The following is a 19,510-nucleotide window of genomic DNA, read 5'->3' as shown; positions in this document are numbered from 1 at the left end:
GTCTCTATACCCTCCATCTCCCTTCCAAACGGAAACTTGATTCATCGACTGAGTCGTCAATGGTCCAACCTCACCGTCAGTTGCAAACTTTATCAATCGTTGGCGTTGGATGGCCGTAAGCATGGGTACCTGTACTGAGCGCCTGCTCCAGAGGTCCATAAGTAGAAGGATTCGTTGGATCTTGGTCTTGGAAAATCCATGTTCAACGGTTCCACCATTTTAAAGCTATCGGTGTGCACAAGGCAGGGCAGCCTTATGTTCACCACGACCATCGATGAAGTGTGGGCACCTTCCATTGACCAGGTGATTGGTGCTTTGTCCACTATCGGTTCACTCTCGGAGAACCTTATATACAGCACTCCCTGAATAACCCAAAAGATTCGCAGATTCCGTAATATTGCAATCAACCTTATTGAGAAGTCAATCAGATCACATCCTTTTGCCCATGTCAATCAAGTACTTCGTATGGACTGCATGCCACTAATCTGCAGTGTCCCAACTATCGGTTCTCAGAGGGCCACCAGACGGGAGGAATGCTGATTGCTAAACACGGAGTGGTCATAATGTCTGGACAGTGTAATATTATTTTATTTATGTGTATGACTTATTTTAATGATTAATTTTTGGAATTAATCTTTGAAAATGAGGGACAATAAGTTGTGGGTAACAACAAAGAAGTACGAACTTACCAGTCTGCATCCTCTAGTCACATCATGGTGTAATATTTCATCAAAGATGCAGATAAATTTCTGATACTTTGTTGTTTATGTTTACATTAGAGTTTGTCTTCTAAGTTGGATTTGTTATGTGAAAGTAGCATTCAATAATTAGGCGTTTCTTATGCAAGGTAAAGTTAGATCCGCTTTCTCTTGTGGATGAAAGCATCGTGGATGCACACAGGACAGAAGACTGGTGATTGAAGAATGCGCAGGTATTGTGAAGTACAAAAGAAAGGCAGCAGTGCTCGGTAAACATCACTCAACCCATTTTACGCTCTAGTTCTTTACAAGTCGTAAGGAAATTTTGCAACCAAACTCTTCTGGGATCTCAAAGCTTTCAGAGGTTCTGGGAGTCGCAAACAACAGAGTTAATGGGAAAACTACGTATGCTCCATCTAGTGGTAAAGAAGAAAAACAAAGTCTAATCTGCATAGCTGTAGAACTGAACAGAATACACGTGCGTTTAAATCGGTGTTTGTTTGTTTATTTTAACAAGCGAAAGATCGAGAAGGTTTATTTTTTGTTTACTTTTAGGATGCTTTGCCCAGATATTTACAAATATGGAATAATAAACAAACAGCTGGAATATTTTGTGTTCGGCAAACAACATTGCTACCTCATTGTTTCGGAATTAGCACCAAGGTACCTAAGGATCTGCGGTTACTATATTATGTCTGTTAAAATTCCTCCTACAGGAGCCCAAGGACAAAAGAATATTGATATTGGTATTTATGTACTCACCATGGACGGTTAATTGAACAACCACACTAATTCCTGGTCCGACCCCGTTTACTGCTTGACACATGTATCTTCCTGCGTCTTCCTTGGACGTTTTTACTACTGTAAGTGAGCCATTCTCGAGACTTTGGATAGTAGCATTGCTGATGATCACGTGAAACTCGCTCTGAGCGCCACCTAGATCATAAAAAAAAAATGTACAATAGATGGCTCCTCTCAAGGTGAAGATCTGAAGGCATCATGCATAATGGGTTAATGTAAATGCATTTAATATATGTTTAAATAAGTAGTGAGGTCCATCTTAATGAAACAACCAGTTCTTACTTGGAGCCTTCATCCATCTTATAACTGGTTCTGGATATCCACTGGCTTGGCAGTCAAACGTCACCGGATGACCCACAACTACGGCCTTATCAGTAGGCGAGACAGTCCACTTCGGAGGCACTAAAATACAAATACCATGAAGTGAAAAATCGATACATTTAATTAAATTTATTTAAATAAATATAATGAGCCAAAAGTGATCTTACCTCTGCGGAAGGATATGTATAACGGTGTCCGCAACGTTGAGTGTGTTTAATGCGTTATTTTAAATTACACACCGTACCGGTTGAAGCGGTTTTAAAGTTTATATTTTAAAGCTTAAACTGTTTTAACTTTATTTAAATTAAATAATTTAAAATTTTGAAACTCAACGATTTTAATTAGACCTATAGGATAAGCATTCTTTTTAAATTTATAACGTTCACTAATATAACGTGTTAAAATGATTACAATTTATTTATTTAATTTTAATTCGTGGTCTTACTTCTGAGGAAGGACTTGTATAACGGTGTCCGAAACGTTGAGTGCGTTTATTTAAATTTTAATTTATCGGCAAATATCTTACACGAATTAATCTGTGGTCTGAGATTGTCAGATATAAATGGAAAGCAGGATCACTACTAAGAAAGATACTTTCTTACTTTTAAAGTCGTTCGTTTATTAGATCACAAAGAGACCACCTGCTGATTTTCTAATAGCAAAGAATTATATTCTTCGATAAAAAGACTTGCTACAGGAGACAGATTGTTCTCGAGATGGCAGACAGATGACCGAAATATAAATCTTTCTGGCCTTCATAGAGAGCAACATTTTCCATCCACTCAGAACTAATCACTGAAATAAGTTTATGCTCTGGAAAAAAGAACAAAGTCTTTTGTTTGTCCTAAATTTGCCGAGAGGTTTGGCAGGCATAAACTATGCGAGTGTGCCAGCGAAAATTGGGTCATCGTGTCAAGGCATAGGAGACATTTTAGAGGGTCGTTATCGGCTTCTTTGGTTCAAACGCTAGCAGCATCATAACTCTGAATCTTATCTCGTTTATTAACGAGGGAGAGAATCAAAATATCGACCACCCTCGGTCCAAAGACACCAGCAGTTGCAGAACAATGCTGGGGAAAGTTAATTAGAGACAAGTGGTTTGCAGAGATTGTCACTCTGTGGGCGGAGAGTGGTGCAAAAGGGATGTTTGATTAATACGCATTATTAAAGATGCTCGAGATGAATGCACACTGACAAAAGGATGGCTGTCATCAAGGGTGCAGTTTCTCCGCGGCTTTGTTAATGTATTTATATCGGCGAGATGTTAACCTCCCACCAATCAGAGACGCTGGAGAGAGGACCGTGTTTAATAGTGTTCGATGCGATCCGGCGCGCAAACCCAGTATTTTTATTGGTTTTTCATTTGTAGATAATTTGAAGGAGGCGCTCTCTGCTAGAAATGAATCCAGCCGTTCGAAATAAGAATGTCTGAATAGAAGTCGCTTCTTTGGCCTGCATCTCTCTCTCTCTCTCTACAAATTGCCACAGTCTGTTCCAGGCGATAACACCCGTCTGGTAATCAAGGGAACGCCACTGAAATTCTTCACGTGTTTCTAGACATAAGTCCGATGATGTCTTTCCTGTAATTCATTTGATTATTTTGTCGATGTACAGTAACGAGAAATCTCTGTCTTTCCTTCCCTCTTTGTCTGTTTATCCATCTGTTAATCGTGTCTTATGAAATCTGCGAGGTGCTACCACAGAGTTTCTTCGATCTCTTTTTGGTTTAGGATGATGGTATAGAAATCTGCCGCTAGAGGGTGAGAGTGTATATATCTAGATTTCTTCATTGATATTTTAAGTACCTGCGGGGAAGAACGTGCTGAGTACCCTTCAAGATTTTTTTTTTTTTTTTTTAACTAGGAGTTGGAAGAAGGACTTTGTACTATAGCATGTTACAACTTGGACTGAAAGGATGGTTCTGTGGAACTGATTCTGTTTAACTCCATCGAAATTCTGGTTTAAATTCTGAAACGCTGTCCAAATAGTGCCCCTTCAGGTGGGGTTTCACTCTGGGGAACAGAAAATAATCAGCAGGTGCCAAATCTGAAGAATACGGGGGATGGTAGTGCACTGTAACGCCCTTTCGTGTAAGAAACGGTTTGTTTGACAATGGTTGTGTTTTGTGAAGGTGAATTGTCATGAAGCAGGACCCCATTCTTCTAACTAGGCCACTTCTGGTCTACTTGCCAAATTCTTGTCAACAGTCTATCCATCACGAATCCTTTATAAAACCCAGTGAAAAATGTTGGATCGTGGTTGTACCTCATGTCGATTAGCTGCATTCACCATTGCAGCCCTTTAATTTCCACTTTTTCCTAGTTTAAAAAAAAAAAATACTGCATTCTCTACGTCCTTATCTTTAACTTAAAAGTCCTTATCTTAAAAGTTTTTATAAGCATGGACAATATGGTGGATGCCAGAAAAGAGAAAATTCTCGGTTCACTTATTGCGCATCTACTAGAAAAAAAAAATGGCTATTTAGAATACGTTTGCTATATTTAACAGAAACAGGGCGTGCCATTACGTCATATACGTCATACACGTCATGAGCTGCATGCCAAGTCACGCTTTTGTGTGGGGAGTTTATTGAAATCTGTACTGTCAAACTTATCACATTTATTCTAACTTTACAGATTTGTTCAAATATATTTTTCTCTGTAATTTAATATTATAAATAAAAAAAGGCTTATACGAATTAAACGAGAAGTTGAATTTATAGGAAAGATAGATAGAGGTATTAGACTGCAGTTGAGGGATGATGTCGAATACGAAGCATCTCGAAACAAAACAGTTTAATACAAAGCAACATGTTGCCCGAAGTGGTGTCGTGGAACATGACAGCAATCCATGCAAAGAATAGGAAAAAGGCATTCACAGGAACAGAGCAGACTACAATGAATGGGGTCTTCGCAAAGAGAGGCGAGTATTGGCGTTTGTGAGCTGCAGTCTGATATTTCCTTTGCGGGTTAGCGGAGCAAAACTTTTCCATTACTTCGTGCAGGTTTTATTTTTAAGCAGAGTGAGGTGAAGAGTGTCTGTCCGATATTTCAGCACTTCTATTCACACACACACACACACACTGATAATCTGCAGCCGACAACGACGGGTATCCTGAAGTAAGTGGGTCCTAAAAAGTAGGAAAAGGAAGATGGATGTAGTGCGTGGATAAAAGGAAATGAGACTGTCTCGCTTTCCGGATACCATCTCCACATTCCGTGACTGCATTAGCGGAGTTTGTTTCCTCCTGCTTCAATCCCCCATAAATTGTGCACGACAAGAAAGTTCTGCTTAAAGTCGGGCATCATCGGACGATAGCATCGCGGCAACCTTCGAGAGGTAAATCCAATTTAATGATTACCGACAATAAACGTAGCCAGTCGCACGGGGTGAGGAGGTTGGGGGGGGCGAACACGGTTTGTTAACGAGATGGAGACCGCTGTACTTTCAAACATGTCACTGGCTCCGGGGGTTAAATGATTTATTTCACCGAGTCGACTGTTGGTAGATCTAACAAACAAGTGAGCAACACTTTTTTTTAGACAGTACAAGGGAGAAAAGAAACAAAGAAGGAAACAAATGGATAGAATAAGACAGCTCCCAGAGGGAGACTGTAAAAAGAAATAAAGAGTTGCGTTATGGTACTAAAGTCTGGGTATCCACCATCCTTCTAATTCCTAACGGGGCAAGGAAATTGAGGACACGAGACATTTGCGTATACGTAATTATTGCCTGATCGTTGTCAAAACAGTGTACGCCAGCAGCAGATGTTGTCCACAGTGGCACTTCCCCGCTTTGTGAAATACGTCACAGAACCGATTTCCAATTATGTATGGACCAATTAGGATGTTCGTTGCGCCTATAATGCAAGAGGAGACTGCTGATTGCGGTTGGTGCTGTTTGGCTTATGCGCCGCCGCTCTCCCATAAAAACCTGTGCTTTAGACCGGTTGACGTTTTAAACTGCTGGTTAATGTTTTGTAAAGATATCTAACGAGCTTGTAGTATTACCCTTCTAAGTACCACTGCCACGTGGAGTGAACTTCCATGGTTTTTTGTGCATTGCACGACAATGGAGACACTGGTGAGTCATTTGTTTATCTGGGTATGCCCAATGGACTATGAAAGCCGAGGTGTCCCAATACTTTTTTTGGATCTAGTGCACAATATATATCGTTTTTATTATATAGGAATTTATTTTATATGTCTGCGAATCTTGATGAGCGTTTCTTCAGATTTTATATAAAAAATATGTATTTTTAAATTTCATTTAAAATAATAATAAAATATTTTAATTTTTAAAATTATTAGTTGGAATATGCAAATTTATTAAAAACACTTCTTTTTAGAAAGAGTACTTTAAAATATCACAGTAGAGGCACTTATTAACTTTTCGTGATAAAAGAATGCATGCCCTTAATGAATTTTTTTTTTTTTTTTTAACAGGTGCGTTTCGAAATGTTAAGTTTCTGCGCCAAGTTTTTTTTTCCGCAATATTTTAATTTTATTTCTTCGAGAGAAGCTTTGTTTGCTTTGCACGTGAACACAGAAAGCTAATTTCTTCATCCTTTCCGAACACAATGAAATTGTGAAATACCGCCGGAATGTTTGGCAAAAATGAATTGTCATCAATTGTATCTTGCCTCGCAAGGGCCGGGTAATGCAGCCTAGACGCTGTAATCCTTTGCAGCTATTGGTGGACAGTAGGGGCGTGCATGTGATTGATCAACAATAGACGTACACTTTTGACAATTGCGTAATAACCCCTCGCAATAATATTAATCTCGCACGAGGTTGTCTCCCTGAAAAAAAAAAAAAAAAAGAAAGAAAAGAAAAAAGACAATAGCATGGTGGGAAGCATTTTATGTGATGGGCCTAGATGTCATTTATCAAAGCGCTCATATTAATAATGGAAATATGGAGTTTGCGCAGTAAAACACTTCAAAGTATTCTCGGTTATGATTCTCAGTTGAATCATTGAATAATTTCAAATATCGATCGTGCCTTGCTGATGAAGTACAGTAGTTTAAAAAAAAATGGGCACTCTCGAAATGCAGAAGTACTCACCTTGCACCACCATAGGCGCTGTGTAATTAGCAGAAGCCACTGGATTTGTGGCTACACACGTGTAGTTGCCAGTATGAAGTTTTGAAACGCTGGGGAATGACAGAGACGCTGTAAAATCGGTGGCCATCCCAACCATCGGCCTTAACTCGGAAGTTATTGGTCTTTCATCTTTTAACCAGCGAATATTGATTGGAAGATCCCCCGCAGATACCACACACGCTACTGCTGCTCTTTGACCTTCAGTTAACTCGGACGGGAAAGAAAAAGGCCCAACAGCAGGTGGATCTAAAAAAAGAAAAGAAGAAAGAAATCAATTTTGATAAAAAAAAAAAAAAAAATACTCATTTAAAATGGTCATAAAAAACGCAAGAACTCCTTAGTTTAATAAGTTATAAATCAAGTAAAAAAAACTGAGTAGAACACACGCTCAATTGAAAGCAGTCTGTCACAGGGGGCGCTCATTACTCGTGAAATGCACAAGTGCATAAATGCAATTGGTTAGTGCAATTCTCCCTAAACACGTGGGAAACAAATGAACGCAATTTGATTATCTTGCGTGACTGCCTTTCGTACAAGATACAAAAACTTTAGCGAACAAACTAATGATAATAAAACACGCACAGCTAAAACTGGAAAGCTATTTGCTATAACTTTAATTACTACGTAATTATGCAAAAAAATCAGCGCCATCTAGTGTCTGTTCTGATTAGACTTTATTTGGCTGAAAAGTCAAAACACCTGGTCCGAGACCAGTCCATACGACACTTACTCATGATAGTAACGGCAACGTCTCTCCTCGCGCTTCTACCTTCTCTGCCTTCTGCTAGACACGTATACACACCACTATCCACAGAAGCTTGAAGAGCTTGTATTGTCAAAGTTCCGTTTGGAAACACCCTCTGGCGGTGGTTCTGAGGCAACCTTCGTCCATCTATTAAAAAAAGGAATTATTAATAACCAAAATTAAATAAATTTTTCAAACTAAGAAATTTACGCTGATGAAGGTTAAACGAGAGACACACCGAAACGTTAAATAAAAAAAAAGTGACTTATTATGTCGATTAGCTCTATTTTCATGTACAGAAACATTTAGACAGTGAATAATTGATAAAAATAAATAAATGAGGTAGAGTTTCAAGGGAAAGTGGTTAATATTTGAACAGCCAGCGGTGGATAGGTTATATACTTAACAGACATGGCTCATTATATGGAATAAAAAATAAATAAACAGAATGCGTCTCTGGAGACTTTGAATGTAGGGTTTGAATTAACAGACTCGTTCTCCAGATGTGACCTAACTCTGTACGAACGTGCTAGTGTCAATTTTATTCATTCTCTCTCTCCCTCTCTCGAGTAGCTGGAGTCATCTAAACTAACTCGCAGAATAACGTTAATTATTGAAAGGGCAAAGTAAAAAGATGCTGATAATGATAATCATGTGTTCATTACGCTGAATCTAATGAGTACCTGTACAACAGCAATTATAGTAATTACACTTATTTTATGCGTTGTGTCAGGAATGTCGCGATAAGGATAATTAAGATGGAGAAAACATAACACTCGTTAGAGAACGGGGTTTTGTTTCCCAACTTTTCTCTAAAAGAGCAGTTAGATTTTATTATGGTACAGTTTACGCAGAAAAATTGTACTCGGCCAGAGTACAATTCAGTTCAATTTTAGATAGCGAGTAACAAATTGCTTTTCACTTGTAAACAAAGAGATTTAAAGCGCATGCGTGCTTAGAATGAAGAGGAAAGCCGGTTTTAAATGAATTGTCAGTTTAATTCGCATTTATTAAACTTAAAAAATAATAATAATAAATAAAGCAATAATTATATACACGCATGCGTGCTTTTAACAAAATCAGACCGAATTTTTAATATCTGCCAATTTAATTCGCATTTATTAAAATTGGCAATACATATAATGATAATAATAATAAAAATGCGCATGCGTACTGAGAACGTTCAGATCATTTGGAGTTCTTCAAATATAAACGCCCAACACGCATGCGCGCTTGTAGTCAATGAAAATGTAGTCTAAAATTTCATTTACACTTAAAAAAATAACTAATTGCTGAACTGCAGCATCAGCAAATCAACAGTGTAACAAATATATTTTAAAATTTAGAGTCACTAATGGAGGAACGGCCTTATTTAATTTTTTTTTCTTTTTAATTTTTTGGCAACGGTTTAGTAGAACATTTCTGCAGGATGTTCGCTTTGACATTCATCCATTTTACTTTGACAGGAAGATGCAAAATGATTCATGAATGCAAAACAAAACCACATCTTTTGAATGAAACTGGATTTTTTTTTTTTTTTTTTTTGGCAAGGAAGAAGAAGAGAAAATAGACGCATGGTAGATATACAGTGCAACTGTAGACTTGTAGTACTTAGGAGACTTGCCAAAAATCTGTATTCACCCAAAGAAAGATACGGAATTCTTATGGAAAAATGGACAATACGATTTCCTGTCATCGGCTAAGAATAACAAGGGAAGAAAGAGTACTACCAGAGAGGGAGGACTGACCCAAACTGAAAACTTGATGATCAGACTGCCACTGAAGCCATTTTGAAATCTGTGGGACGCCATTGCACGCATTACATCATCTCGATGTTGTGATGACGTCATTTTCTTATCCGATAGGATTATAACGAGTTAGGCAAATAGATTGGGGATGGATTCGAATGGGATATTCAATGCCGCATTCAGTACGTTCCATCCTATTAAGAGAGGTTGACTGAGTGCCCCCTGGTGATACGAATACACACGTTTGAGAAATGGTTTTCTGCGTCCGTTGTTATTCGGAGAATTTAGCGACATAGTTGGAACCTTGGAAAGGTAGAATAAACGTAGATTAATTTCGTTCTCTAGAGGAGGGTCTCGAAGCGAGTAGTATTCTATGGCATTAATTCTACGGGTGAAATGGAAGCGGACTATTGAAAATCATGTATTCATTTACATAATCGAAATTGCTGTGCTATAATTGTGGAGAGTCACGTCTCCGTGTAAACAATTATAACCGGAGAATTAAACGACAAGGCTGATGCACATCTGCAAATATAGTGGGGTTGCCAAGCGCATAAATTCCGAAAATAAAGGATATAAAAGTTCAAACTGTAGTCTTTGTGTCTCGTAAGTCAAGATGGCAATACCAAAATGTGTAGGGTGTAACTAATTATGCTGCGTTGCATATAATTAACGCATATATTATGCTACCACAAATATTAGGCACATAGATCGGTCCCTTCCGGAGATATTAGCTAACCAACTTCAAAATGCAGCCAGGACCAAACTTAAATCCACACACACAAATAAATAAATAATTACAACAAGGAACCAATTGTTATGTTTAAAAAAAAGATCGTTATCCCCTCTCTCCATGATTCTCATGGTTTATATACTGGATTCGATCGCTATCTATCTACACCGTGGAGAAAAAGTCTGGGTTTTACCTCAATCAATTTTGTATTAGACTTTCATCCAGGATTTGATGAAATCGTATTTGAAACCGTATTACAAGGATCTTTACATCTTTTCTGGTGGTTTATTTGGTGACTAACTTTCTTGTTATCTACAATGAATAAACCTAAATAGCTTAGTAAGAGAACGAAGCAGAAAAGACAAAATAAAATCCTCATTTTGGCTTCCTTTACAAACATCATCCGTTTACTGTACAACCTTCCAACAAGGTAATCGTTATCAGATATATGACATTGGACAACGGCTGGAATTTCTGTTTATTCATGAACCTAACCCTCCCATAAGATCTTGCCTTCGGTTAACTTAAGGCGAAAGTTTTAGGAGATTTCTAAGTGTTCCATGCTATTAATTATTAATATTTTGAGTAACTAGTTGCTCTTAAATGCGTCCTCTGAAGAATCTTTCACGGGAATGGATGCTTCTAATGGATCCGAGATGCTTTCAGACTCGCGGACTCTTCGGGAGTATAAAGAAAAAAAGTAAGAAACCCACTTGGCATGAAAGCTTTTGAAAAAGATGAAATATTCAAGATGTTTTTAAACTTCTCAGAGGAATGGATCTATGAACGAAGTGTAGTTCATTTGTAGCTGAAGACCCAGACGAGCAATTTTCTAGTGTACGAGAGAGCGAGAGTGAGACGAAGTATTCTAAGAGTTCGCAGATTGTGTGTGGTACTGACTAGCGAATTTCTTGGTCGCCGGGTGTTCGTTCTGTGCTTTAGCACGAGATAGCGAGGGAGAAAATTATACGTGTGGCATGAATAATCGATGGAGACGTATCCTATTCTCTGGCAGTCCGCTCTCAGAGATATACGAAGCGGGATTGTGTCAGTAATGACAGATTTGTCCACACATGCTTTGCTGGAAGGAATTTGTCTTCTCAAAATATCCCTTCGGTAACTGAACTCGTTTTTTTTTTGTTTTTGTCCTGTGTTGAGGTATGAAGAAGGGGGGGGGACTAACTGTTTTAGTATTCCAAATTTTAAAGAAAGTACAAAGAAGTTGGGTGTTATGCAAATATCGAGCAATGGATGTTTTGTAGATGACTACGCAACAAGGTAAGTTTACAGCTTTTTGCTGTTATGGAAGAAATGTGGAAGTACATTGTTTTTATTCTTCAACCTGATGGCTAAGTGGATGAAATTTTATTTATAAATTTCCACGGATTACTAAGACACTGGGTAATATCGAAAAGTAGATTTTTCTTGTCTTTCTTTTTTATCTGAACATAAAGGAGTTTTCTAGAAGAAAGTACTCTCTTTATTTTTTTTACACCATACTTTCCGTTTATTTTTATCAGCGTTTATAAATGTTGCATTCGTCTTTCAAAATGCACCATTTCCAATCTGTTTTTCCAACATGAAATCTAGAAGGAAATTGGAATTGCTTAATTAAATAAATACGGGGCAAAACTTAAAATGATGGGAAGCTAAGAAAGCTGTCTTGTTGGTATATGCGTCTGTGGCCATCAGGATTTAAACTATCCATTTAAATCATTACTCACAGAACAAACTTTGCTTCTACGACTGGTTGCCGTGGTATGGCATTGTAAATAGAAATTAGAGAAATCTGACAATTGACAGGAAATTTCAGGGACAGGATTAGTGGGGTGTCCCTTATTAAAAAAAAAAAAAAAAAAAACATTGTTTGACCTCAATATTTCAAATTTCAAACGATGTCTAGAGCTCGATCAACAAAGCAAAGTTGTTTATATTCGCCGATGACTCAAAAGGTGGATTTTCTTTTTAAAATTAAGATCTATTAGAAATGTATCGAGTAATACAAGAAAGAAAAAAATGTCTAAAATCCAGGGGAAAGTGTCCTTCTTCGTCCATCAAAACCTACTCAGAAACTACTTTTAATTTTATAATCTTTGAAGCACCATGGCTTTCTAAAACCTTCCCTCTTTGAGCATAGTCGCAGTGGGCGAATAAAGCTCCACTTCGCTCTTCAAACATTAGGAATTGACGAAACAATCACTATCTATCTTGGTCTACAATTTTCTTTAATGGAAAAAGAAGACTACGAGAGGAAAAAATTGAACTGATTTTGTTTCTAAACATCATAAGATCCCTGGGGTTAGCAGAGAACGGGATGGAAATAGATGTGTGCGTTCCTACAACCAAATCACCTTGCAGCTAAATCCGTAAAATTTGAAATCTTCTGAAGTGGAAAGTTCGAATTCTAAAGTTGCTTTTTTCATGTTATTTTTTTCTTTTTTTTCTTTTTTAACTTCCTCCTATTTCAGTGGCCTGGAGCGTGAAATGAAGTGATCGATAAACAACCCAGTCCATGTTCAGTTGTATGTGTTCATCCCAGCATTGCTCTCCTACCCGACAAATCTTAAAAGAAATTTTTCGAATGTTTGGTAGATATAAAGCCATAAAATGTACTAGTGCTCGAGTTTTATTATATCGTGTTTCGGTATGGGGCCAGAAAATTCGATTGAAGTCATGTTTTGAAAATTCTATTAGAAAATTAGATGAATTTTGATCACTTTTCAAATTCAGTAGAACCGTTAAAAAAAAAAAGAAACGGTTAAGAATCAATCTCCTGACGTCCTGACGTCACATCAACCATTAACAATCAACTCTGCATTGTTGATCGCGCGCAATGACGTCACAAACAACTCTGCATTGTTGGTCGCGCGCTATGACGCCACTAGCAACCATTAACAAGCAATTTTTGCATTGTTGGTCGCGAGCTATGACGTCAGTATCAACCATTAACAAGCAACTCTGCATTGTTGGTCTCGCGCTGGTGTTTTGAAATCTAAATTTCTAAATTTTGATGATTAAGCGGCAGACGATTGAAATCTACATTTTGACCCGAAGTCAAAATTCTGATGATCACGGGACAGACGCTGAAATCTACATTTTGACCTGCATTCAGTCGTCTGGTTTGCTTATCGTGATTTCAACTTACTGTTGTAAATTATCTACGCTTGCGGTAAAACAACATTTTATTTTTGCATGTGTTTATTTTATTTTCAAGAAACTAATGAATATTTTGCATGGGCCCCATAGAAGAAGCAATTTTTGCCTACCTTTTATCTACCACTATTTACATTGTGCGATTCCGTTGCCTATCTCACCAGGATATTTATCACAGATCTAATTTTAGATATCTGGAAGAAATAACAGCCTTCTTATTCCCTTTTCTCCCGCCCACTAGCACGCGTTCATCTTTGTAAACGGGCAACCCCCCCACCGCTCATATCTTGCATTCTTCCCATCCCAAAATAACATTGTTTTATTTCATGACAGGCTCGGGCCGTTAATTTTCGGAATAAAATATGGCCGACTCGTAAAACCCAGCATGTCAGCATTTATATCTGCTATATTGCCGAAGGTCGCGCAGCAGAGACAGCAGGCAGGTCCAAAGAGGGGGATATCAAGCGACTTTTATATGCATTTCACACATGCCTATGTTTGCTAGGGAGGTTTTTCAGAAAGTATTGCCTTGTACTTGGACGCTGGCTGAATATAAATTTTAGAATTAAATTCGCAGCATATCTTGGAAAGACCGAAGTTTTGAAAAACTTGTGGCAGATAAATGATGGTGCTGTTTATATATATATATGCATGGAACATTGAAGTTGTTTTTGGTGTTCCGATAGTGGAAACTAATTTAGGTAAACGCTGGGGGCTAGATTTTGGGGGAGAGAAAAAAAAAACTAATGGATTATTTTTGCTTCAGTAGAAAATTTCATCCTTGTGTTTAAGGCACGTAGATCTAAACTGATGCGCAATAATTTACTTTCGAGTATATTTAAATATAGAGATTTATCATTTTTTTTTATTACTTTTAAATTCTGTGGATTTACAAATGATATTGTTGGCAAAATGTAAGCAGACGACTTTGCAATACTGATCGCGCGCTAGATAATCTATTGTTTGAAATCTACATTTTTATTGAAGACAATTGTTACTAGTTGCTTATCTGTAAATGCGACTGATCTTTTGGTTATTTTTTATGCTTGCAGCAGAAGCTTCATTTTTCTTTTATTTTCCAGAAAATAAAGATTATTTTCCGCAGTAAAAGAATTTTTAATTCTAATTTACCTGACAGTAAAACTCATAAATTTAAACAACACTGTGAACATATCTTGCATTTAAATACTTTGATAAATCTTAAAGTATCTTTTCGTACCCCAGGATACTGTTAGAAACAGTTGTTACCTTCACTGTTATGGTAGCCACAAAACGGCGAAAAGTTGATATTGAGTCAGCGCAGAATCCGGATTTGAATGGCAGATCAGAATCACAACTAGTCTCTTTAAGGCTAAATCTAATGAGGATAACTCAAAGACATTGGAACATATAAGATACTAATCCAAAATTTTAAAAGAAATACTTTATTCGCCAAAAATATTTCAAAACTAACTTTAAAATAACCCTTTAGATTTAAATATTAACATTAATAACTATACACCAATTTTAAGTTCATATGTTAAAATAGGATTAAAATAGAAAAATAAAATTCTTTGTCCTGTCCATCAAAGACCGCAGAAACAGTAGACTTCAGTTCATTTTCATCAACAAAGCGATGTCCACGTGCATTCTTCTTTAGGTGTTGAAACAGGAAATAGCCATTAAGGGCCAAATCTGAATAGTAAGGTGGATGGGTAAGTTCTCTAAAGTTACAGTCTTTCAAAACAGCAGCAACCAAATGTGACCTGTGTACTGGTGTGTTGTCCTGAAGAAGCAGCACATCTCTGAAATGTTTTCCATGGCGTTTTATTCTTTAGGTTATACAGCAGGGATGCATATGACTCCCCAGTGACTGTCTGCTTGGATTCCAACTAGTGAATGTACAAAATTCCCTCAAAAAATGGCCATAATCTTTCCAACTGAACGTTGTGTCCGAAATGTTTTGGGTGGGGAGAACCATTAGGCTGATTCTTGCTTGGTCTCAGGATCCCAGTAATCAACCCATGCTTCATCACCCATAACAATTCTTGAGATGAAAGTTTCAGGATCCATTCCATAAAGAGAAATCTGGGGACCCACCTTGCACTAACCTTAGCCATCCACAAATGTTCATGGAGGATGGTTATAACCGTTCTCTCAGATCATATTTTCTAGATATTTGGGACATTTTTAAACATCTGTAATTCAGTACAAGGGTTTCCACAGCTTGGCGCATTTCTGGAGTGGTTGCTGTCATAGGCCTTCCTGGACGTGGATCATCTTCGATGGACTCTCCATCCCTCTTGAATTTTTTTTTACCAGAATTTCACCTGATACTCTGAAGGTGCACTGTTGCCAGACACAGCCACCATCCTTTTATGAATGACCTTTGACCTATTTCCTTCTTTGGTGAGAAACTTGATGACTGAACGATATTCCAATTTCAGCAAATCCATGATTTGATACAAGTGTCTTCCTTCTTTCTGTTACAGCAGCACAACCTAAAAATTATGGAATCAAAATGAGCTTGATTCAAGTTGAGATATGTAGGGACATGATAAATCATGAATCATTGAAATATAACTATGGGAAGTACCTTAGGTAGATAATTTATTGAACGCCCCTCCTATATAAAACGTAACAAATCAAAGAATAAGTAAATCTGATAGCTCTTAATGTCCTGTAAAATAACATGACAAGGTACAGCTGTTCATATAGAAAATCCAATTCTGTATTTATTTATAATTTTTTAAGCATTTTAGGAATAACACTTTTTTTTAAGAGAGCACTTTTAATATATGGCTACAAGCATTTAATTGGGGATTGGTACCCTGCCCTGACAAGATTTATTAAACATTTTGAAAGTAAAGCTATATATAACGCAGATACACAGCAATTATCCATATATTGCAATGTGAACAGAGCGAAAACCGTGGTTCAATTACATCAATGTGTGATCTCACCTCTTTCCCAAGAGATCTTCTCTATTGGGTATCCGACCACCGGACAATGAACTATGAGGGTGTGGCTCGCCAGTGCCGTCATGTTGCGTAGCGGACGAATGTACGGAGGCCCAAAGATATTTAGTCGTTTGAAGTGGCTGACTTCTCCCGCATCGTTTTTCGCCACGCAGGAATAGATGCCAGCGTCTTCGATGGTAACACTGCTAATATTGACATAGCTGTTGACGTTGTATTCTTCGTTGACATAGTCGCCGATCCGCACGCGAAATGCTTCGGGAACGGCCACTCCGTCTAACGCCCACGTGATCTGCGGTAGGGGATTGCCCAGGGCCGAGCACTTTAAAGAAACTGCAGTTCCGGGTCGAACTGACTGCTCCTGGAAAGTGGACACGAATACAGGAGCATCCTCTGAAAGAAAACAAAGTAAGATAACGAAAACGCAATATGCGCACATCGATTTAAATAAATGATTAACAGACGGATGTTCTGTTCAGGAGGTAGAAAATTACAACATATTCAGGAGATAAAAGATTACAACAACCAACCTTTTTCTTTTTATTTCAGGAGAAATAGCCCTCTGCAGCTATTCAGCAATGGGAGTAATTTGCATTTTATAGTGCAAAACGAACTAAAAATAAATCACATTACTATATACACTACCCTCCAAAATGTATCGCGCTAGTGATGGTATGCACAGCCGAACTAATGGATTTCGAGAGAGCTGTTATTTTGGGAAGTCACATTTCCAGCTTGTACATTTGTGCAATTGCTCAACGCCTATCCATCCAGAGACCATCAGAGGTGAAATGGAAATGTGGCGGTACCACTGCCATCAAGCAACGCAGAGAAGACTAAGGAAGTGCTAGTCAGGTGACCAGAGGGTACTCGGAAGGGCCGTACCATAATCTCGTGGAATATCCCTGAAAAACGTCATCAGGCTTTTAAGCCGTCAATAGATGAGGTTTGTATGAACACACTATAGGAAGTTCACAAGTTCGGTTTTCATGACAGAGAGGCGGCGCATTAGCCAAACATAACTAACCGCAATCAGCAGTTTTACCTATTATGGTACTTCCAACGCTGTGATTGGTTCACAGATCAGTAGAAATCACTTCTATTGTGACGAATCGAAATACGTCATATTCCGATTGATGTGCAAGATGTCAGAGTGTATTATTCCAACATTGAAGTACAGAGGATGTGGGATTATGATAGTGTTGCTCATGAAATAGCCTGGGATCTGTGCTAGTTGTCGAAGGAAACCATGAACAGCAACGCCTTCCTTAAAACTTTGGACAGTTCGATGCTACGTACGATGTGATAGTTCTTTGGTGAAAACCGCTGTTTGTTTCAACAGGATAACACCCTCTGTGCTGTTCGAGGATGGTTTCATAGGCATGGAATGGCCTGCGGAGATTCAGATTTGAACCTTATTGGAACACCTATGAGATGAACTGAAATGTCGGATCAGGGCCAGACCAACATATTCCACATTGGCGCAACTGGTCACACGTCTGCAGGAGGTATGGAAGACCTGCTGCATTCTATCACTTTTTGATGGAAAGCTTATTCAGGAGGGTAGAGTGTGTCATAGGGCAAAGGGCAAACCCGACAAGGTACTGAAGTGAGTTTCAAGGACGTCAGGATGATACGGACGTCTGTCCAGATACTTTTTTGGAGGGTAGTGTACAATTATGAGCACTTTAAAGATGATTTTATAGGTCTTTATATACATCTTGATATATTAAGTATAGAAGCCACCCTGATACAGTTTATGATAATTGCGTTAAAGATTTATAATAATTAAAAATTTGTTTTAAGCTTTTAACCCTAAATATATATATAAAAGCGTAAATATTGAAATTAAGAGAGCATAATGAGAAGAGTTAAAATAAAATAAAATAAAATAAACAGATTAATAAACAATTAAAATGATTTTAGTTTATACATAATTTAAGAAAATATATGAAACTGTAAGAATTTTTTTTAATGATATTACGATTTTTAAGATTAAACATAATTAATATTTTTATCTGGACTATTTAACTGCAAGTTAATTAGTTCATATAAACAATAAATGGAAAAAGAATAAATCAGATAAATAGTCCAGGATAGTTAAAATCTTAATTATAATTTGTATATATAAAATTTGCTAATTTCAAACGTAGAATTTAAGCCAGATAATAAATAGCTGTTTAGCAGAAAGAAAACAAAATTATCGTAATGAAAGTGAATAAACAAATAACGAAATCAATTTTAAATGAAGAATGTAATTTAAAATATAATAGAGAATAAAATAAATGCAAAAGAAACCATAAAAAAGTACAGAAAAGAACCTTCTAATGAGTTGGATAAAGTAATATTAAGCTTTACAGAAGTGTCGTTAAAATAAAAGCACGCGAGAACTTTGTTTCTGGTCGTTAAAGGATAAATTAGTTTTAAGAATAAATAAATAAAATATTCCTGAAAGTCTAACTATTGACATTAGCAGTAATAATTAGGCTGCAACTTCAACCATCGAATTAATTGAAATGCTGAATTAAGTGCTGTTTAAGAAGAGCAAAAAGAAATATAAACCAGAGTGATATTTATACACAAATGATAACGAGAGATTAGAGCGCAGGTGGCGACATCTACTAATTTGTAACAAGTGAATATTTTTTTAATTATTATTTTCAGGTTAATTTGGAATGCGTAAACTTGTGAGATCCGCCAGAGGGTGTTTGGTATATCATAATCGTCTGCGAAGGCCTAACCCGTTATTTATTCTTTAGTCCATATTTAAATGACCACTATAAACCAAAATAAATGCAAAACTACAATTTATTTAACAACATAATTAATATTTTATTCATTTTCCCAATTCGAAAAATTTATGGTGTTTGCATCGAAGTTAGGAGCCGTTCATTAGTATAAATGCGAATAGAAATGTGTGAATAAGTTGAACGGTGCAGTAATGTGTGGCCTTTGGTCGTTGATAATTTTAACTTTGTTGGGAAACCCATTGGGTCATAATTACCTCTTGAGCGACATTCCAATTCTGGTCCGCTGGAGCTTTCCCAACTTAATTTGCGGTCGAAAGCGAAATAATTATTTCGTCCGTTCCCAAATGCTTCAAGTGGAACATCTGATAGTGAATTTGCCCGCAACAAACATGTCGTGATAGCGGCGGGAGAGAGAGAACCCAGGCTCGTTACTATGGCAACGCCATCATTTCGAAATGCCGTCTATTTCTCCGGTTTTCAATGCGGTTTGTGGCACGTG

General features: G+C 37.4%; 1 protein-coding gene across 1 annotated transcript in view; it reads right to left on the bottom strand.

Moving 5' to 3' along the window:
- LOC150077755 (cell adhesion molecule Dscam1-like) overlaps positions 1-19,510 on the bottom strand; it is a 173,812-nt gene that overhangs the window by 34,333 nt on the left and 119,969 nt on the right. Inside the window, exons 7-11 of the mRNA XM_090384234.1 lie at positions 16,247-16,654; positions 7,656-7,817; positions 6,887-7,171; positions 1,782-1,901; positions 1,461-1,634 (exon numbers count right to left, since the gene is read on the bottom strand). Coding sequence (XP_090240360.1) covers positions 1,461-1,634; positions 1,782-1,901; positions 6,887-7,171; positions 7,656-7,817; positions 16,247-16,654 — 1,149 coding nt within the window. The remainder of the gene's footprint in view (positions 1-1,460; positions 1,635-1,781; positions 1,902-6,886; positions 7,172-7,655; positions 7,818-16,246; positions 16,655-19,510) is intronic.

This window comes from Mastigoproctus giganteus, chromosome 11, assembly GCF_048544385.1.
Source record: "Mastigoproctus giganteus isolate SK-2022 chromosome 11, ASM4854438v1, whole genome shotgun sequence".
NCBI classification, from domain to species: Eukaryota; Metazoa; Arthropoda; class Arachnida; order Uropygi; family Thelyphonidae; genus Mastigoproctus; species Mastigoproctus giganteus.
This window is presented reverse-complemented; position numbering and strand designations above follow the sequence as displayed.